Source organism: Tenrec ecaudatus, chromosome 13 (genome assembly GCF_050624435.1).
Source record: "Tenrec ecaudatus isolate mTenEca1 chromosome 13, mTenEca1.hap1, whole genome shotgun sequence".
Lineage (NCBI taxonomy): Eukaryota > Metazoa > Chordata > Mammalia > Afrosoricida > Tenrecidae > Tenrec > Tenrec ecaudatus.
This window is the reverse complement of record NC_134542.1, coordinates 901,352-923,931: the sequence shown is the minus strand read 5'-3', so window position 1 is coordinate 923,931 and position 22,580 is coordinate 901,352. Positions and strand designations below refer to the sequence as shown.

Genomic DNA, 22,580 nt, shown 5'->3' with positions numbered 1-22,580 from the left:
CCTTTGGTATCACCACTGGTACTAGCCTTTTTATTCTACATTCCCAGCCAGCTGGCCACCTTCCTATGACTGTAGGCCACCCTCTCAGCACCAGAGGGGCTTGAGACAGATGGCTGCCCTTCTTGCTGTTTGTCATGGCATGTCCTTGGGCTTCAAGCAGGCCATCTGGCCACTGCCCAAGCACTCTGCTGTGTTTGCAGGTGAGCTGCTGGCTTCTCAGGCTCCTGGCACTAGCCAAGTTTCTATGGCACTCAGCTGTGTCAGCTTCCTGTCTGAAGGAAGATCGTGCCCATGTGTTCATGTTTGTTCAGCCAGGCACTTCCCTGCTTTTCCAGCAGCTCCCAGACCCGACCCAGGGCCAGCTGTTTGTCATCAGCTATTTTGAGTCTTGATCTTGTAGTTAAAGTCCTGAAATGCTTTCACTTGCTTGCCTGCATTGACCAAATTGTCTGGTCACTCATTCTAAAAGGTGTTCAGAAAAGGAGTCAAAGGGGCCTTTCTATTGCTACCTGGTGGGCCAGCCAGGTTTGGGTGACTAGGTAAGAATTCCACCAGTGAGTCATTAGCATAAAAGTTAATTCCCAATGCTTCCATGCATAGATGAAAGATTTGCATCTTCAGAAATCCATGGACACAGTTCTACACTGTCCTGTAGGGTTGCTATAAGTCTGAATCAACTTGGCCAATAGCAGTGAGCTGAGTGAGTAAAGGTAACAAGTATTCTGTTTGCTTTGGTTGCTCCGTATAGAAATTTGTTTTCCACCCTCCTGAAAGAGGCAACCAAAAATGTCTCAAGAAAGATGGGATTTTATAGTGTGACGAATGCTAGCCAGCATCCTCTGACATGAAACGTGGACTCTCTTTCTGGCCGAGGAGCTATGCATTATGGTCAGCCACTGGCTGGGAGGAGACACTGTCGTGGTAACCAGCTCTGGGTTTCAGTCCTGGCTCAGCCAATTCTGAGTTGTGTATTCCTTGGCAACTTTTTTAGCTGATTTTTTTCTCAACGGTAAAATGGAAATGTTATGTCAGTGTGTGTGTTTTTTATTATTAAGTGAAAGTAGATCCACAGGAGCCTGGTTTTCCGTAGGTAGCACTGCCAGACTGCAGCTGATGACTGCTAGCTGGGCACCCTCGTGTTTCTACTGGAAGTACCGAGAATGCCTCTGCTTCAGAAACCAAGCTAACTGGCATGCAGAGGTCATGCGGGTTACATAGCAATTTTCTGTTCAGTTCCTAACTTCCTAGACTCTCTTAAACTTAAAATGGAATTATTAAATATGGTATGTTTGTCATGTTGTTGTGTAATAGTAAGCAGAAAATTCTTCTGGAATAGCAGCAGCAGGCAACCTCACTGGGTTTTCCTCAGTCGAGAGCTGGTCTTCCTCAAGTGTTTCTCAAGGACAAGACTGGCTAGTGGGAATCTAACATCTGAACTCATGTATACACCTAAGGGAGATCAGCACACAGCTAATTTCTATGTAATGCCAGACATATCTCCACTCCAAATTCTTCACCATTTCTGACACCAGCTCTCTCCACGTGGCACTCTCTACTTCTCTACTGGGTTTGGTAATCATTGTGGTGCCCACTCATAATTCATAGACCATGCCCACAAGTCCATGTTTTTCTAGGACAATTAACAGGTTAAACTCAGGATCATTTTAGTCAATGGGGACAGCTTCCGTTGGGGCAGCTCTCGGCTCCCTGCAAGGCGGCAGCCCATCTCTTACCCTTTGTGCTTCCCTGAGCCAGGCCTCTGATGTTGGACCTTCTTGGGTCTCTTCACTGCTCAGGGAAAATGTTACAGCTCTTTTGGTTCTGACAGCATGTGACCAGAAGCACTCTGCTCTTCCAGCAAGCCTCTTGCATGCTCAGTTCTTTTTATCAGCAAGCAGCACCACAGCCCCTCTAGATCCTGTGGTTTCTGTCACTTGTACTGCTAGTGCCACTGTACTTGCTCTTGTACCATCTTCGGTATCACAGCTCTGTAGACATCTTATAGCTCTTAGGGGGTTCCCGCTCTCCCCCATGACTTCTTTCTACCTCTGTCAGGTTGGCCGCTAATATGTATGAGTTCTGTTTCAATCTCTAGACATGGCCCTCCCAGCCAGGCCACAAATTGACCAATCCCCACAAGGTCACTTAACCTATATTGGTGACTTTATGCATCATATTTGCAGAGTAAACAGAGTCATCCTGCAAAGTATATAAAATAATCCAATCATAGGGCAGATTTATAAGCCCAAGGCCAGAAGGTCCCTACATAAAGAGAAGCCATTGCCTTGCATTGACTCTAAGTCTATGCTCACACCATATGTCTTCTTCTGGGCAGCAATAAGTGGGGTGTGAGTTTGCTGTGTAGAAGGTGTGAAGCCTGTGAGCGTTCCTACTTGTGCACCACTTGTTCCACAAGAGAGCTCTGGTGTTCTTTATGTGTGTAATATAATCTAGCTGACTTGCTCATCTCAGCCCTCACAGTAGTGGAAAGAGAGAGCAAAGTTAAATGAGAAGTTTCCTGATTAAAGTATGTTATTACTATAAAAAAACTTGTAAGCACAAATGTAGTAAAGCCACGCACACCAAATGTATGACCATGAATTCTAAAGGGAGCAGTCTTGGTCATGAGAAAGGGCTGAGCCTGCCACCCCTGCACCCTCTTCCTCAGGAGTGACCATCACCCTGACTAGGCTCTGCAGGTCCGTCTTAGACATGACTTGTAATGCGTACAAAGAAAAGAACCTAAAGAAATATTCCCCTGCAGAAAAAGGATAAATGGGAAATACCAAACAGTATAAAGAAAAGATGGGACTTTTCTAAAAGTGTACTTTGGACTTCAAGAGTGGTGGTATGCATGCTTCTGAGATGGTAGCCTTATTGAAAGGAGGAAGCATTCCATTCCTGTGCCTTGTTTGCAAAGAACTCACTCTGGCTTGTTTCGAGTTTTGTACATGTGACTGGCCGAGGCTGTGGACTGCATTTATTTGTTTTTGATCAATTTTCACATTGGGGCACCATTCATGTTCCCTCGTGCTTTCTTTAACTACTCAATAAAAGTTTGTGAAATTGGAATCAGAAAGTTCATATTTATGCGGGTTCTCAGAACCCTCACACAGCTAACTCATTGTTACCATCAGTGGCATGGAAATGGTAGTTTTCCAAAGTCTTGTGTGACCATGTTTTTGTTATTTGTTGTAGTAGTTTTACAGTAAGTAACTTGGCATCCTGAGACATTTGGTTCTCTTTGATATCAGCGACAGTAGTGATTTACTCCTATCTGTGGGGCACAGCTGGTGGGACACTCTCAGGTGACACCAGATGCTACCTAGACTGCACTGACCTGACCCATCCCTGTGGTTTGCGTCAGAGATGTACAGTCAGTGAGAGGTAGAGGCCTGAGTCCCTTGCAGTTGGAAACAGCTCAATGAAGGGAGGGCAATGGCCCTTCAACTTGACAAAAGGACATGCTGCCTCATCATTTTGCTCCACTACTTACAGTTTACTTTCCCAGGGGTTCTAGCGTTCTCATTTTCTGCTTGCTTGTTTGACATGTCAGATGAGCGTGGGAAAGATCCCCTTAGTGAATTTGGATAGGTTGCCTTAGTTAGGGAAGATGGAAAGCTTTGAACCTAACACAAGTGATAAAAGATAATACATTTGATTTGTCCCAATAAGAATATTGGGACATGAAGGAGAAAGGGCCCTGAATTCCTCAGAGATCTCCATGTGTCATGGCATCAGTCTTTCCTTGAGTCTAGAAGGTTCTCAGTTCAGGGACCCTGAACATACTCTACTCTGAGCTCTTCATTCTTCATTCCCTCCTTTGCTCACTTCTTTCCCTTAGAAATTAAAAGGAGATGCAGATCACAGCCTGGAAACTCCTTCTGTTTAGGTCAAATCAGGACTGTGACCTGAGTGAGGGTGCTATATCTCACCCCAATCTCCTGACAACTGCTGAGCAGAGAACATCAGCAGGGTAGTTACATCTTTGTACAACTGCCAGATTACATAATTGCTCAGCCGCTGAGAATGCTGCTGTTAGTGGACGGACACCGTCTAATCCATGGTGCTCTATCAACGAGGACTGCCAACTGATTGTGGGGCGGGCTGGTAGACTCTGCAAAGGTGAAGCTGTGGGACAAAAGCTCTCGACAGCAGCTGCATGTTCTCTGACCATCTGCTGCCGGGTCCCCCTTCTGGGCTCTGTCTGCCAGGCCAGACCAGGATCTCTCGCACTGCTGACACTGCAAGAGATTTTTCTTTAAGTGAACTTTCCAAAATAGTGGTGGTGTGAGATGCTGGCCAGTCAGTTCTGACTCACAGAGACTTTTATGTACAAGGCAAAGCACTGCCTGGTCCTGCTTCATCCTCACAATTGTTCCCACTATATATATACGAACAAATATATATATATATTTGTTCCCACTATATATATATGAACAAAACTTGCCATAAAGGGAAGGTACTTCTGTTAGTAAATATAATTAAAAATAAGCTACTGATATTCACTTCTAGCTGAGACATAGGCTGTCAAAATCAGCAAAGAGATAAGCTTGTTAATCTGGCTACCAAACCAAAAAAAATAAAATAAAACAAAAAACACCCCACTGCTGTCCAGTCCATTCTGACTCATAAAAACCCTAGATAGGATTTTCAATGGCTTTGTCAACCTTTACAGGAGCAGGCAGCCTCATCTTTCTCCTGAGGAGCCACTGGTGGTTCTGAACTGCCAACCTGGCAGTTAGCAATCCTATGTTTAGCTGGCAGTGCCACCAGTGCTCCCATTACTCGGGCCTGACTTAGGCACACCAAGATCAGCACTAAGCCGGTTACGGGGCCCTCTCAGCCCTCGGTGTCGTTATCTGTGAAATGGTGGTGGTATAGCTGGCTCTTGTGAGGGTGGCTTCTGGCAGGTGCTGGGGACGTTGATACTAAGTACTTATCCTCATGGCCACCACCCAGCTGTCATCCAGTGTGATGTCTGAAGTTACCTCCTGGCCACATGGTGTCCCTGCCACCTCAGTGAGACGCTGATATAGAAAGTCCAAAGAGTGGAAAGCTGGCACAGAAGGCAAGCCTGGTAGTCCTCACTGACTTCTCTGTGTTTTCTCCTGCCCTGAGTGGCAGTCAGAAGAAATGAGCACCTGTGAGTGCTTCCAGCCAGCTAAGAATTGCCCGACAGATTCTGAATCTGTGCCGACATCGAAAGCTCGTCTGGACAGGGTCTGTTTGGAGCCAATGGGGAATCAGATAATGGCAGTGGGGGTGTGAGAATGGGGGGCCCTGGGCAGCCCGGCAGAGGAGAGACCCTTCACTTGGTGAGTGGGGGTAGGTCCTCCAAATGGTAACCTCAGTAACCACTGGGCATTAAGTCTCACTGCGGGCTGTGGGTTAACTAACGCATTGATGCCTGCCTCGCTCATAGAAGCTGATTGTGCTCTTTGAACTTTCTCTTCTGCTGTAATTAAAGGCTTGCCAGAAGTTGAGAAAATAGTGTAGAGAGTCCCTGTGTATTCAATATTTCTGTTCCGTTGTCTCATTGTCCAACTAATGAGTGGTGACTCTGTGGTCTGTCTGCTTCACTTCTAGCAAGCAGAGCATGGGAGAGATTGAAGGGACGTACAGAGTTCTACAAACACCAGGGACACGCTTGGGAGCCCAGAGCCCTACTGGGGTGAGCACGCTGGAGCCCGGCCAGGGCCTGTTGGCAGCGATGGCACGGAACCCGACCCGGGCGCAGGAGAAGCACCTCCAAGTCAGGGTGAAGCTGCTTGATGGCACCGTGGAGACGTTCGACATTGAGGTGAGAAGATTCTGCTTTCTGAGCCCCAAAGAGAAAGCTGGATATGACTGTCTCCAGGGGCTTTGCTGTCGTCAGAGCGTGACTTGGTCAACCCAGTAGCACTGTAAAGTTTAACTAGCAAACAGGAATTTCACGTGCAATACCTGAAGTTCAGAAAATATGCTTCCTAAACATTTACAATTTGGGGGCATTCATATTATTTTACAATTTATCAGCCCTCGATCAACTCTAAAGTAACAGAATGCCAACATGGAAAACTGAAATCCTGCTGCAGTTTAGGATTCACCAGAATCTTCATATGTTGTTGTGGTTATTTTCATTCTTCATCTCTTGTTAGACGCGGCTTTAGTAGTGTTGAGGGTCACAGACTGTAGCCAGCTTGACTGTGGCAGGACTTTCTGACTAAGCCACTGGCCATCTGGGTAGATCTCATGGGGGGTGGTGGCGGTGGTGTCTGTGTGTGTGTGTGTGTGTGTGTGTGTGTGTGTGTCTGGACATGGGTTGATTGTAATCCCTGTTCAGGTGTGCGGATTAAGCAAACAACAGGACACAGCCTGACATAGAATGCACTTTATGTAGTGTGAACATAATTCATGTTCAAGGGTGGCCATACTACAATCTATATTTTGAAAATTCTCAAGTAATAGATTGTTACAATAATGTTGACAAAAGGGCATTGCTATTTAAGGAGTCTTGTTCACTCCTTGACGATCCCTGTGATACAGTGGAACACATTTTTATGTTTTGTTAAACAGTATTAGAATGATAATTAATTTAAAAATTGAATACACTCTCTTTTCCTAGTATTTCCTTGTTAACATAAAGTGGCATCTTTATAGGCTTTTCCTTGCTCTCCATTACAGAAATAAGAACAAGAGAAGGGACTTAAATGTTGCTGGAGGCGTGGTAGTATTGGAAGTTTCTGCAGAGAAACCAGGGTGGTGGGGTGATAGGTAGCACTGTGAAGACACCTCCAGGAGGCTCCCTTGCACTCCAGCTCTGGGCCTGTGTGGAGGAATTGGGGGCAGGGGTGGCAAGAGGCTGTCTGTAGGCAGCTCCTACTGTGAAGCCCAGTGCACACCAGTCTTCTGTGCGGCGGTGGGGGGGGGGGTTTGCGGGGGGGAAGGGGTTGGGTGGTGGTGTGTGTGTGTTGATAGTGAATGACCAGTGCCTAGATGTTAGAGTTAGAACTCAAGGGACCTTGAGTAATTTTTTGTAAGGTCTTATTTGAGGAGGAAATAAAATATCATCTCATCAGGGCAGTGGTGATTGAAACTGGTAAGACCTGTCTGTTCAGCTTTCCACAGTCACCTCTTGTGTTGTAAAAGCAGACACAGCATTTACAGAGTGCCTAGGGTGAGGCCAGGCAGCCTTTGAACCTGCTCCTGGTATATGAGTCACCTGGAGGAAACAGGTGAAAGGTCAGAAGAACTTCTACCATACAGCCATTTATAACAAATGCATTTGCTGGATCAGGGTTTATAACATCTTAAAAGGTTGTAGTTTTAAAAAATGTTGTGGTTTTAATTATGCTATTTAATGTTTATTTTTAACCATTTATTTGTTTGTTTCTACATTATCTTTACCAACTAAAACTGGTACCAAATGGGGGGAAAGCACAGGTTTATTATTTGAGTCATTAAGTAAGACACAAGCCCTCTCTGAGAAACTTGCTTCTACTGATGATCTGGGTCATCGTATGCCTAAGGATTTTAGAGACATCGTCTGCCTAAGGATATTGGTGAAAGCTTCAAAATATTTTGAGCTTGTCAAAAGTTTTAATAAGTTGAGTTTATTATGTTTACTACTCAAATATAATCATCAAGTTTGTTTTTTTTATATGCCCACCAGAGTTACCAGTGTAATGTGTGCTAAGGAATTTTACTTGAAAACTAGTGCCAAAGAGATTTATTTCAAGGAAATGTCCTAAGCAGTGGTGGGGCTAGCATTCCTAAATCTGCAGATTAGACTAGAGCCAGAGATGGGGCATGCACATGAGAGTGAGTGATTGCGGCCGGAATAGCATGTCCATTCTTGAGGCAGAACACACGCCACACCTCAGGGAAACTTCCCTATCCACTGATTGGCTAGTTCCCTCACGAGAAGTCATTACAGCACAATGTTATTCACATTACATTACGTAACACTGAAAATCCTTGCTTAGCCAAGTTGATACACACAATTCACCACCACAGTCCACTCCTTGACACCTGTACATATCTCCTTAAATCATATTGAATGATACAGAATCTCCAAATGGAGACGGTTTTAAAGTCATATGTCCATTTAGTGCACTAACCCTTTTACATTTGTTTTTTCATAAGTAATGGAATAAGGAGAAGCCCGGGGCAGGGAGGTGAGGGGCTGTGGTTAAAACACTCAGCTGCTAACCAAAAAGTTAAAGATTTGAGCCTACCAGCTTCATCACACAGAAAATGAGGCAGCATGCTTCCATAAAGATTACAGCCTTGCACTCCCTCAATGCATGAATACTTTCTTCTATTAAATTGGCATTCAATGATGCTCACCCTCCTGACACAACTGCTGAAGCCAAAGCGGGTGAACAAGTAAATGTGGTGAAGAAAGCTGATGGTGCCCGGCTATCAAAAGAGATAGTGTCTGGGATCTTAAAGGCTTGAAGATAAACAAGCAACCATTTAGCTCAGAAGCAACAAAGCCCACATGGAAGAACACATCAGCCTGTGTGATCACGTGGTCCCAAAGGGATCAGTTATCAGGCATCAAAGAACAAAAAATCATATAATTGGCTGCACACCTCCATGATACAATCGCCGAGGACAACCAGGTGCATAAGCAAATGTGGCGAAGAAAGCTGATGGTGCCCAGCTATCAAAAGAGATAGTGTCTGGGGTCTTAAAGACTTGAAGGTGAACAAGTGGCCATCTAGCTCAGAAGCAACAAAGCCCACATGGAAGAAGCACACCAGCCTGTGCAATCACGAGATGCCAAAGGGATCAAGTATAAGGCATCAAAAAAAAAAAATCTTACCATAGTGAATGAAGGGGGAAGTGCAGAGTGGAGACCCAAGGCCCATTTGTCGGCCACTGGAGATCCCCTCACAGAGGGGTCTAGGGGGAGATGAGTCAGGGTGCGATGTAGCACCGATGAAGAATACAGCTTTCCCCCAGATCCTGGATGCTTCCTCCCCCCCAACTACCATGATCCGAATTCTACCTTGCAAGTCTGGATAGAGCAGAGGTTGTACACTGGTGCATATAGGAGCTGGAGGCACAGGGAATCCAGGGTGGATGATACCTTCAGGGCCAGGGGTGTGAAGGGTGATACTGGGAGAGTAGAGGGTGAGTGGGTTAGAAAGGGGAAACTGATTACAAGGATCTACATGTGACCTCCTCCCTGGGGTCAGACAACAGAGAAGGGGGTGAAGGGAGACGCCAGATAGGGCAAGATATATGACAAAATAATAATCTATAAATTATCAAGGGCTCATGAGGGAGGGGGGAGCGGGGAGAGAGGGGAAAAAAGAGGACCTGATGCAAAGGGCTTAAGTGGAGAGCAAATGCTTTGAAAATGATTAGGGCAAAAAATGTACAAATGTGCTTTATACAATTGATGTATGTATATGTATGGATTGTGATAAGAGTTGTATGAGCCCCTAGTAAAATGTTAAAAAAAAAAAAAGATTACAGCCTTAGAAACCCTATGAGGCAATTTTGCTCTGTCCTAAGGGGTCACTGTGAGTTGGAATTGATTCAATGGCAATGGGTTTGGTTTGGGTGGGTCATGGGATAAGGGAGGGAAGAAAAGAGATATTTGCATATGCACATGCTCACACTATATACATATGTATCCTCTATATAAAAAACCCTCGTGATATAGTGGTTAAACATGCTCATCCATGAACTAGAAGGTCAGTGGTTTCAGCCCCCAGCCAAACTATATGACAGTCTGCTTCCATGTAATTTTACAGCCTCAGAAAGCCTGTGGAGCCATTCTGCTCTATCCTATAGGGCCACTGTGAGTCGTAATTAACTTGACAGCAATACACACACATGTCTGTTAGTATGTCATACTCGGGTGACTTGCCTATTGCTACCATGCTGGAAATTATGCTTCTGATGTTTCAAGTAGCAACAGGTCATTCATAGTGGACAGGTTTTACTGGTACTTCCAGACAGATTAAAAAAGGATCTGGCCATCTGTATCTGGGGGGAAAAAAAAAACTTTTTTTTTTTTGGCCAACTAAAATTTTTTGAATACCAGTAAGACGTTATCTGATAGGCTCTTGGGCTGGAAAGCAGTCAGTATCTGACTGGGGAGAGCTGCCTCCGCAAAGTAGGTCAACCTTAATGATGCTGGCAGACCTTGACCAATAATTTGGGGACCTTCATTAGCTGATATGGCACAACTCAAAATAAGAAAAAATAGATTCAAATTTCCAATGATAATCAGAATGTGGAATGTACAAAGTATGAATCTCAGAAAATTATGTCACCAAAAAGGAACTGAAGTGCTGAAAGATATCCTAGGTGATAGTGAACTAGAATGAACTGGTGTTGGCCAATTTGAATTCTTTGGAATCATATGCTCACTCTGCAGACAATGACAGCTTGAAGAGGGATGACATCACATTCCATGTCAAAAAGAAGGTCTCAATATCTATCCGAGTTCTAAAATTGATTGTGGTGATGGTTATACAACTCTTCTTAATATGATTGCTCTCTTACATTGGATGATTTGTGAATTATATGCCAATAAAACTTTTTAAAGAATTAAAAGAGAACCCCCAGATTAGGGGCAAATTCAGTAATAATGCATCAGATAAAAGGCTAATCTCCAAAATCTATAGAAAACTAAACCATCCTGAGCTAGAAACTTCAGCCAGGTCAATGTCCAAAGAGGCTGTGGAGTCTCACCACGCCACTCCCTGTGGTTCACGGACACAGGCTGCCAGCCGAGCTCAGCCGGACAGCTCTGTCCACGTGGCATAGTCACAACCAGCCTGGGTCCCGACAGCAGAAGGCCATCTGTCAACTGTGAATGTCTGCGTCACAGTAGAGACAGTTCAGAGTGACAAACTGCACGGCATGTACACATAGGCACGTGTGCACACATGTACACACGCACAGGCACACAAATTTAATACAAACCAAAAGCCTAAAATCAACTCTAGTTCTTCACACGCAAAAAAGAAAACTAAACCATCTTAACAAGCTAAATACAAACAACCCAAACAAATATTTGACATAAGACATAAACAGACAATTTCCCAAGATGACATCCAAGTGACCAACAACCGTCTGAATAAATGTTGAAGTTCATGAGTCATAAGAGAAATACAAACTAAAACAGCAGTGAGATACTACCTCACACTGACACTTGTAGCAAAATTCAGTAAAACAGAAAGTAATAAATTCTGGAGAGGATGCTGACAGATTGTAATGCTTTTTCATTGTTGGGGGACTGCAGAATTATGCAACCGCTATGGAAGTCAGCATGGCACTCCTTTAGAGAATGCAAACCCAACTATCTTATGGTCCAGCCATCTCTACTGCGTGTAGACCCTAAAGAAGTAAAGAAGACAACATGAGCAGACACATGCACCCCTGCATTTACTGCAACAGTCTCCATTATAGCAAACACATGGAAACAGTGAAAAAGCTCTGATTGTAGAGGAAGAGATAAACACTGTTACTTTCATACAAGGGAATTTTATGCGTCCATAAAAGAGTGAAAACACTCTTAAACACCGCAAGACATGGACAAAATTAGAGAACATGATGCTTAACAAACTTAGTCCTACAAAGATAAATATTTAATAATACCATTATTATAAGGGAAAACAAAAAGAAATGTGATTTTTACACCCAAAGATAAGGCTTTGGTGACTACAAGGAGGCCATCAACAGGGAGAGGGAAAGGGTAGACTATTAAGGAAGAACTGGGGGACAGGGGAGTAGAAAGGGAACCACCCTTATGGGGGGGTTAGTGAGATATTGTTGCTGATTTCATTTGTTTAGATGGGCTTTCTAACCATGTACAGTGTACTTCTTTTGAAAATAAGTAAATAAAGACAAGAATAAAAGTTCACAGGTTTAAAAATAAAAAGAGCCCCTCCAGATTCCTTACCCATCAGACCTAAATATTGGTCTGAGTGGCTAAATAAAAAGTAACACAAATGGATTTGACGTCTTTAGTGACATAGAAGTTAATTCCAAGCATGTGAAGAAGAAAGTTCTATCTTAAAGCATAACCAGTAAGTGATAAGGTAATACTCATAACCTACAAGGAAGACTGGTTAATACAACTGTCACTCAAATTAACACACAGTCCACTAATCACCAAGTTCTATAGCCTGAAATTGGTCAAACATGCAATCAAAATGCATTGACAATTACTGGTGATTGGAACTGAGTTATACTCCATTACTATGGCCCTTCCAGCCCTAACTCCTCATGTGATGTGTAATCATTCTGAAATTCCCATGCCTGTGGCCGTGGTACCATTTTGGAGGGCATGCATTATTGGCTCACAAGAGGGATGGGATGAGATTGTGTTCTGACCTTAGTTAAGGGTGTGAATCGAACCATACTCTTTAATGGTTAACTTAGTTACTATTATTTACACTGCGTGTAAGAATTTATATGCTACAGCTGAGAGAAGGGGAAAAAGAAAGCTGTTTCTGGGGTGGCCTGGGAGAAAGCCTGACAGCATTAGCTTAGTAGGAGGCCAATGCCTACTGGAAACATCTTGCCAGAGACCCCAGGTCATATATGCATGACTAAGAGAGTCCAGGGGTGGAGAACAGATTGCTACATTTGGGGAAATTTGATTGTACCATGTGACTCCCATCAAACGACCTTTCCCTGTACAGTCTGGTAAGAAGGTGGGGAAAGATACTGATAGGATTCACCTATGAGTAATTATGAACAAGCTTCCGGCAATGCCACCCGCTGCATGTAAAATGAATTCACTGAGAAACACTGGGGTGTGAACTCATCACTGGCAAGAGCCAGGAGAGAAGTGTGTTTTTTGACTCCAGCATCACTTACAAAACCTGCCTGACTTTCAGACCTTGGACTGAACTGCACCCATCACCTCATGAGACATTTCCTCAAAACAGGAGTTCTCTGGGACACTGCAACAATTAGAAGAACCCAGAGACGGGAGAGACTACACTCAAGGGAGAAGGGGTAGGGGCTCCGGACAGAACAGAGTTAGACTTTGGGGCTATTTCAATCTCCAACTTCTTTGGACCAGTTTGGGTCTGAGCCATTAGTAGTCAGCGGATGCCTGGGTTGAATCACAGGGTGTGGTAGTACTCAGAAACACCCTAGGGGCTGTCTGTATTCAAATCGACTCATCTCTATCTCCATTTTGTAGTATCAATCTGTTTCCCCTTGGTAATCAGGATCAGTCACCACTCAGTATGATAATTCTTCTTTCCTGTTGATCCAGAACATGGAAAGCCCAAAGTGTCCCTTAACCAGTCCCTGTATTCTCAGCCCCTTTAACATCCCCCCACCCACCCTCTGTGTGCACTAAGAAACACTGATTGTGTACAAAGAGGCTTTGTGTTCGTGCTGTTAGATCAGTGGTTCTCAACCTGTGGGTCGTGACCCATTTGGGGGCAGGGACACAACAGCCCTTTTACAGGGTCGCCTAATACATCCTGCATATCAGATATTTACATTAAGATTCATAACAGTAGCAAAATGACAGTTATGAAGTAGCAACGAAAATAATTTTATGGTTGGGGGTCACCACCACATGAGGAACTGTATGAAAGGGTGGCAGCATGAGGAAGGTTGAGAACCACTGTGCTCCATCATGTAAACTTGAGGGTGCAGGGCAGCAGTTGTACAGGGTCCTTTGACACTGCTCTGTGTCAGTAGACTGGGTCTCCACAAAGGTCCTTCCTGCCCAGAATAACACATCTTGGCTGGGCGTCTGTATCTCCCCCTTTGAATCTTCATCTCAGTCAATACATGTTGAATGAATGAAACCAAAAGTCAGGCTGGTTAGTAGGCTTCCTTTAAGAGCTTTCTAGCCACATAGATCTATTTCCCCATCCTCATATGTAAGTACATTTGCATATGTACATGTCTTTATCTGGACCTCTACAAATGCCCTTTGCCTCCGAGCTCTTTCCTCTATTTTCCTTGACTTTCCTCCTGTCCCACTATCATGCTCTGTCCCCACCTGGGTTTCAGCTATACCTCTTTAGTATTAAGATAGCAGAAAGACATTGGGCCTCCACTCAAGTACTCCCTCAATGCAAGAATGCCTTCTTCTATTAGGGTGGCATTCTATGATGTTCAACCTCCTGACACAACCGCTGAAGACAAAGCGGTGAATAAGCAAATGTGTTGAAGAAAGCTGATGGTGCCCGGCTATCAAAAGATATAGTCTGGGGTCTTAAAAGCTCGAAGATAAACAAGCAGCCATCTAGCTCAGAAGCAACAAAGCCCACAAGGAAGAAGCACACCAGCCTGTGTGATCACCAGGTGCTGAAGTGATCAGTTATCAGGCATCAAAGAACAAAAAATCATATCATTAGGTACACACCTCCATGATACGATCGCTGAGGACAAATGGGTGCATAAGCAAATGTGGCAAAGAAAGCTGATGGTGTCCGGTTATCAAAAGGGGTCTGGGGTCTTAAAGGCTTGAAGGTGAACAAGTGGCCTTCTAGCTCAGAAGCAACAAAACCCACATGAAAGAAGCACACCAGCCTGTGGGATCACAAGGTGTTGAAGGGATCGGGTATAAGGCATCATCAGAACAAAAAAAATTTACCGTAGTGAATGAAGAGGGAAGTGCAGAGTGGAGACCCAAAGCCCATTTGTCAGCCACTGGAGATCCCCTTGCAGAGGGGTCTAGGGGAGGAGACGAGCCAGTCAAGATATGATGTAGCACCCATGAAAAATACGCCTTTCCTCTAATTCCTAGATGCTTCCCCCCCTCCCCCAACGCCCCCTAACATGATCCAAATTCTTCCTTGCAAGTCTGGCTAGACCAGAGGATAGACACTGATACAGATAGGAACTGGAAACACAGGGAATCCAGGACTGATGATATCTTCAGGACCAGGGGTGTAAGTGGTGATACTGGGAAGGTAGAGGGAGAGTGGGTTGGAAGGAGGGAACCGATTACAAGGATCTACATGTGACCTCCTCCCTGGGGGACAGACAACAGAAAAGTGGGTGAAGGGAGAAGTCAGACAGGGCAAGATATGACAAAATAATGATTTATAAATTATCAAGGGCTAATGGGTGGGGGAAGCGGGGAGGGAGGGGGAAAAGTGAGGACCTGGTGCCAGGGGCTTAAGTAGAAGGCAAATGTTTTGAGAATGATGAGGGCAGGGAATATACAGATGTGCTTTACCCAATTGATGTGTGTATGGATTGTGATGGGAGTTGTATGAGCCCCTAATGAAACAATTTAAAAAAAAAAAAAAAGAGCTTTCTAGCCTCCAAAAGCCAAGTGTGTTTGAGGATGTTTTTAGACATAAAAACCTATCTTGTTTGTTTACTATATGCATTTTATAACCTATGTATTTTTTATACTTAAATCTTAGCAGGAGTGTCTATAACATTAGGGGTTTGTTGGCTGATGTTACACTTGGAAAACACTGGCTTCCTGCACCTACACTCAGCTGTGAAATGCTACCTCTGAATGTGACCATGCAGAGTCCCCAAGCTGATGTCGCAGGTTTACTTCCAGGGGTCATTTTCGCTTAGAGAATATTCTGAGTTGTTCTACAGATGCCTTTTTTTTTTTTTTGCTTTGGCTTGAAGGTACCCTTTGGTGCCTGTCTCTTTCCAAGCACTTGTGGCTAATGGTTTCTTTGTGTTTAATGAGTAAGCCAGCCTCTGCCCCCTCGCAGGGTTTCCTTCTGAGCGTTGAGCTCTGCACACACCATCCACCACCGTGCATCTCAGAGTGAGTGAACAGTGTGGCTGTCACAGTGGCAGGGAGCAAAGAAACCTCGGTAAGGCTGTGTCACAGTGAGGGTTTTTGAAGCCTTTGGGGCTGACAGACATCTGATGACACCAAATGTGCATCACAGTGTGTCTTGTTCCCGTGATTTCTTTCCTGACCTAGATAATGCGTGCTTGTCTGTTCTTTCTACCCATGTGTCTAGATGGTTTAAAACTAGACCTTCTAAACAATGAAAAGTGAAGTTTTTCCTGTCCCATGATGTTGAGGTCAGGCTGAGATGAGATTTCAGAAGTTCTTTTTCATGGCTAAAGAGGGAGCACTTTGATTAAAAAGTCACCTGTGGGACTGTCCCTTGGACAACTGCTGCCTTAGGGTGAAGCTAGTTAGCACTGTTACTCAGCCTGGTCCCCACAGCATGACAGCCAGGCAAGGAAGGAGCTAAGGGTCCATAGCACACAGCGCTGACACTGGCCCCAGAAAACTGCTGACAGCATGTGGCCTCTATGTTGGGACATGATGGAGTTTTGCACTGGAGTGGTTGTTATGCAGCTGTTTAGAACTAGGAACTTTTACTGATGCAATTTTTAAATCAGCATTCATCTCAATTATAAGTATTTTTGGATCTCTGGTTGTCCTTGTTTGTATATCATTTGCTGAGGCTTGTGAGGATTTAGTAAGATAATTATGTAAGATACACTTATTGGTTCTTTATATTAGTTAACGAGGAACAATTTATGCAGAAGGGTATTTATGGTGCAGAGAAAGGGGAGAAACTGTGGGGGGAGACTTGGGGTAGAGAGCCATCTGTAAAAAAATAGGATCTAATCATCTGTTATTTTCAGTAATATTTATTGTTGGAATTTTTGATACCCCAAGATCTCTCAGGGTTTCAGTGTTTTATTTTGTAAAGTTCTGACTTGTAGTTCATTAAGGAGTTTCCTCTGCTATGGTTTTAAAATCAGAATCTGGTCTTAGATCAAGTGCTCTTATCCTTGAGCCGTCAGAGCAGCAGTGGGACATGGCGGGGGGTCAGCCTGCCCTTCCCTTGGGAAACATGTCCAGTGCTCTACTGATGGGTGCAGTGAGGAGATAGTAGTACCAGTAACTGGACACGGGCACAGTGAGAGGTCTCAGCCAGAGAACAAGAGTCCCCCAAGTGGCTCTTCCGGGTGTTTCTGAGGGCAGGTTATTTACAGCAGCTGAACTTTTATTAATCCATAATCTAAACGATGCATTTAGAAATTATCTATAAATATATGCATATAGATCTATTCCCCCATCATCATATATAAGTAATTTACATGTGTATAGACAGGGTGCAGTGTAGCAATGATAAAACATACAACTTTCCTCCAATGATAAAACATACAACTTTCCTCTAGTTCTTAAATGCTCCCTCCACCTCTACTATCATGATCCCAATTCTACCTTACAAATCTGGCTAGACCAGAGGATGTACACTGGTACAGATAGGAACTAGAAACACAGGGAATCCAGGACAGATAATCCCTTCAGGACCAATGGTGAGAGTGGTGATACTGGGAGGGTGGGGGGAAGGTGGGATAGAAAGGGGGAACGGATTACAAGGATCTGCATGTGGGCTCCTCCCTGGGAGACAGACAACAGAAAAGTGGGTGCAGGGAGACGTCGGAAGCATAAGATATGACAAAATAATAATAATTTATAAATTATGAAGGGTTCATGAGGAAGGAAGTGAGGGGAAGGAGGGGAAAATGAGAGCATCATTATAACAAGGGCTCAAGTAGAAAGCAAATGTTTTGAGAATGATGATGGCAACAAATGTACCAATGTGCTTAACACAATAGATGGTTGTATGGATTGTGATGAGTTATTCAAGTCCCTAATAAAATGATTTTTTAAAAGGAATTATCTAGTGTGAATTAAAGTGATACTACTTTTTCATTAATTTTTAGAAGTGATACTGTTAAAAAACCAATCTTGCTTGAAATTTTTCAGTTCTGTGTGAAATTTCATCCACAAGGTGATTCTGCACCATTGCTGGCAATGGGGGTCAATTTCAATTAAGCATGAAGAGTTTTTAAATTATTATTAATCTGAATTTTCATGTTTCCTTTATCTTTACCATACTCAAAATTTTTAGAATAGGCTTTTTTTTAAGAATTGCAAAAGCTTTAAATTACATATGTGATAAGTAGGAGGGCAAATCCTCAATCGTGAAGTTCCATGTTAGACTACTTTTAAGTGCTATTTCAGTACAAAGTTAATGTTTAGTTTCTGGCCTGGAAGAAATAGTCAAAATTCCAGAAAGGATCATAGCCAAATGTTTGTCATTGCTCCCACTCAAGCATCCTAAATATGGCAAACTCACTGCCTTAGGCCTTTCTTTGGTCTGACCTCAGATGAGAAGTTAGTAATTCATCGTCTCAAAGTTGGAGATAATAGAGGCTTCCTACAAAAGACTTTCTGTGTTTCTAGTATGCACAACTATTATACGTGGTCCTGCCCTAGCTATGGAAACCTGTTATTTTGTCTTGGAAGGATGATCCATGATTTTGACACTGATGCCAGAAATGTGGCATGGGTGGTACATACCAGGGACGTGGGCATTCTTACTCTTTGTTGCCCAGTGCCAGCTCCCCCCACTACCCAGGTGTGCACACACCTTGGCAAACACACACAGGCAAGGCTGGTGTGTCATAGTAGGCATTAGCTAATAAAGTGACAGTCACTGGTGGTGCCACTTTGCTGCTCTGTGGGCAGGAGAAGGCTACTGCAGTGCTTGCAAAGGATCAGCATTGGGGCCTCAGGGGTATTAGGACTTACAAGCCACCTGTGGAGTGCCTGAGAGCTAGGCACTTGATGTGGCTTATCCCAGAAAGCTTGGGAAACAAGGCACAGGGCAGGGAGCGGCCTGGGAGGCAGTTAGTAGGCAGCAGCTGAACTGAGAGCCCACATGTGGCCCCAGCCGGCCCAGGGGCCCTGTACTTACACAAGGCTCGCCCCACCTTAAACTGAGAGGTTCAGTTTGCAGCCTGAGAAGAGCTGAGTGCTAGTTTTCTTCCCTCACCTCAGTCAAGCAGGCTCCCTTTTGCTCTCCTCTCTTCCCCTTGAGGACAGTGGGCTTCCTGTGCACCCTGCCCCCACCCCCTAACGCTCCAGTCCAAGTGCTTCATCAGGCCTCCTCTCCACTGCCCTCAACTCATCCTGCCTCTCCAGACTCTCCCTGCCGGGTCTCAGGCTCAGCGCTCTCACCACCCAGTCTGAATTCAGGAGGGGGACCTTGGGAACAGCCCTACTCTGGTGTCCCATGGAGACCAGCCACCTGTGGGGAGGGGAGTTGGAGGGGGCAGGGTGCTTGGAAGTTGCAGGTGAGCTAGTTCCCAGAGGCCAGGTTCTCCCAGGCCCTCCCCAGCTGCCCAGCACATGCCCTGATGGTGATGTGGCCCTTTGAAAATGGTGCTTGTCTGCCTGGGTGCAGCTGTGTCTATGCGCATGTGGATCCCTAAGGTTCTGGCTTAGTCCCTCACCTGGGCCCACAGTAGCATGCCCTTGTCCTGGGGGTGGACAAGGAGCCTTCTTCCAGAGTTTAATATTACAAGCAGGTAACTCTTGTGGTAGCCACTGCATTGTGTGCGTGTGTGCTTCTCTGTGCTATAAACCTGGCCTGGGCTTGCGCATGGAGGTGTGCCCACCTCAGCCTTACCTCATTTAGGTGGGGCGTTGCTCTGTCCCTCGTCCTTCACCAGCACAGGGTCCTGCCTAAGCTTGTGGGCTGCTTTCCCTCCTGGCCCTGTTCTCTGCACTCCTTCCTCACACCCTCTCAGCAGCACTCCTCTGGGGGCTCTTCTGCTCTGCACAGCCTACTTGTCCTCTGCGCCCCAGGGGGTGGCTCTCAAACCTGGCAGGTGAGGTATTCAGTCAGGTCAGCCCAGGATGCTGACTTGGACAACCGCTCTGTGGGGTGCAGCAGGGTGGAAACCGTGGCTTCAAGGAGATGATCTGCCCTCCATCTGAGCCCACTTTTGCCTTTGTCAAACTGCTTTGGACCTGCTCACAGCAGTCGCCTTTCCTAATGCCATTTCTTCTGCCCCACTCACTGAACAACACAGACAAGGCCCATCGTTCACATATATCACATATGGGGGTGCAGTGGTTCCCAGGAGGGTCTGTAGAGGTGCACACCCCCGAGCATGGGTGTTGGTGTCTCCAGTGAACCCTGTGCTCCTCCGTGAAAGAAGGCAAGCTCTCCTGTTGTCGTACAGGGGCCTGTCCACCCTACTGCACCAGACAGCATCTCTGTCCAGTGGGGAGCTATCCCCCCGGCTGAGCCCTAGGCCACCCTGCAGCTCTGTGGATCTGACTCCTCCAGACCTGGGACCAAGAGCCACTCTGAGCTCCTCGGTCTTCTTTTGGATCGAATGCCATCCTTTAAAAATGCCTCTTCTTTTTTTTTCTCCCAATGTCCAGACCACGCAGAAAAGAGAAAATGATTTCATCTCAATTTGCAGGGGTCTCATATATTCTATCCCATGCGTATAACTGCTCACATCACTGACAGACAATAGCAGCAAATCAATGGGGGGGAAAATGCCTTTTCTATCATAACACATGTTCATTGTAGAAAACAAGTCCCCAGGGCGGTGGCCCAGAAAGGGACCATCCTACTTCTGTGGGTCTGTGACCCAAGCCTGTGTCATGACCATTTCCCTGCATAGTAGCTCTTTCGCCATATTTGATGGCTGGTCACACCTCTCACAGCCTCCCTCTATAGTGGACCTGTGCCCCCGTGCTTCTCTCCTTTGGGGAAAGAGATTTCAGGGTCACACAGTGTGTGCACAACATCAAAATGTGCCAGATTATACCCCTAAGCAGCAGAATGGCACTGGCTGTGTCAGCCCCTCTGTGAGTTGAGGGTTGTGGCGTTAACACATGTCCAGCTTCACAGGAAAGAAGGTTGCATGGTTAGGCCAAGTCTGAGCAAACTTTGTTTTCTGTGCGTTAAGTTTGGGGTAGCTCTTATTTGAAGGGGACACAAAAGTTGGAGTTCAGAGCAGAGAAGATAGTAATAGTAAATTGTTTTGATTTGTGTTTTACTTAAGTTTTTTTTTTCCCCAAACCATTTTATTAGGAGCTAATCTAGACATGATGCCATTCCATATAAGCATTCCATTCAATCACATCAAGCAAGAGTGTACAATCTTTACCACAATCAGTTTTGAAATATTCTCTTCCTTCTTGACTCCTTGATATCAGTCCCCCTTTATCACCACCTCCCCCAAGTATCATATATACTCCAGTATAAGCCGACCCAAATATCTGCCAAGACACCTAATTTTACCACAAAAGTTGCATTAAAAATGTGCTGAAAAACTCGGCTAATACTTGAATATATACAGTAAATTGTTTTAAAAGTCTAAAATAGCAATGAAGAGTTGGGGGATGGTAGAGATGTCATGAAAATGACACCATACGTTACAATGAGGAGAAGGGTGAACCTGGACAGTGAACATTGAGAACACAGCAGTTGGGACAGGGTGGAGCAGTCACTTCAACAAGACCAGGCCTCTGCCTCAGCCCCCAGGGCACTGTCCACTGCAGCCATGCAACCGCCCCACCCCTCCAACCATGCAGGCCCCCTCATGCCCTGCCTCAGGGCTGCTTACTTGGAGTTTTCCCTGCTCCGCAATATAAACCCTAAGACAGACTGACCTGGCCACCCAGGCCGTACCCCAGCTGTGAGCCTTGGAGCTGTGTTTGTGGGGGTGGTGGGGTTGTTGAGGGGCAGTCATGGTGAGCTTTTTATTTTAGAGATTTTGAGTAGTCACTAAAAGAAAAACAAGAAAAAAACTTTCAGCTCTTCCACCCTGTGATGACTGAGTGCTCCAGAATGTTTTGTGCATGAGTGAAGCGCCCTGTGAGTGAGTTTGTGCTTCATAGCACAGCTTTATCCTGCCACAGTGGCAGAGAGGGCCACAGCCCTAACTGGTGACAGAAAGAAAAGGGAAAAAAGCAGTATTTCTCCCTAGTCCCTATCGTCCACACTTGTCCTTGAACCTTTCCCAGAGCTTCACTTTTAGACTGGCGTAAACTAGCTGACATGAATTTTCCTAAAGGAGTGCTTGTAATCATAGAAACGACACTTCTTCTCAAAATATTTTTAATTGTCATAAGTTTCATCATAATTTTTGTATTCTTTTTGGATTTGTTTGCTCCTTACTAATGTAGGACCATATAGATTTCTAGGTGTGCTTTATTTGAAACTGGTAAGCTAGCTCTGTCCGCCCTCTCCCACCATTAAAACAATTTCCTTTTAAAACTCAGAAATAAGCCTAAGGTTCTAGACATTTCTGTACTTTTCAAATATATTTGAACATACCAAGTACATGCTAGAAATATGAGGTGAGTTCTTTTAAAGCAAACATGTTAAATCAAAGGGGTTCAGCTCTATAGCTGGGTATACTTCCATTTATATCTGTTCTGTCCCTTTTAGTAAAAGCACATGCTACCTGCAAATTACATTAAGAAATGAAATATATCCCCCAAAATGAATGAAATATACCTAAAACCTAATGGGTAAATTAAGCCAGTTAACTTGTTAATTAAGGAATTCAAATAGAGGTTTTGAGAAACTCTTGCTGTGCACACAGGGTTTTTTAGTAAATCTTCCCTTTTTTTTTTTTTTAAAGGGAGTTAAATTTGGAAAATTAAGAACACTGGAAAGGGGATAGATCGTTTTGGAAGATTGTTGCTATCAAAAAAGATGAAAAAGAGTTAAAGCTTCTGATAATGGTAGTTTTTCTCAGTTTAGAAATGAATGCTGCTATTTTTAATTATTCAAGTCAGGTGGGTTTTTTAACTGTAATAAAATAAT

At 44.6% G+C, this 22,580-nt stretch overlaps 1 protein-coding gene and 1 non-coding gene across 4 annotated transcripts in view; one reads left to right on the top strand and one right to left on the bottom strand.

Annotated features, from left to right (window-relative positions):
* Positions 1–22,580, top strand: part of FARP2 (FERM, ARH/RhoGEF and pleckstrin domain protein 2) — a 79,016-nt gene that overhangs the window by 13,425 nt on the left and 43,011 nt on the right. For all 3 annotated transcript variants that reach the window (XM_075529770.1, XM_075529769.1, XM_075529768.1), the window contains exon 2: positions 5,590–5,803. In XM_075529770.1, the coding sequence (XP_075385885.1) occupies positions 5,600–5,803 (204 nt within the window). In that variant the 5' untranslated portion in view covers positions 5,590–5,599. The remainder of the gene's footprint in view (positions 1–5,589; positions 5,804–22,580) is intronic.
* Positions 20,167–20,292, bottom strand: LOC142425208 (small nucleolar RNA SNORA20). The gene has a single exon (XR_012779562.1). It is a non-coding gene; the product is annotated as a small nucleolar RNA SNORA20 (small nucleolar RNA).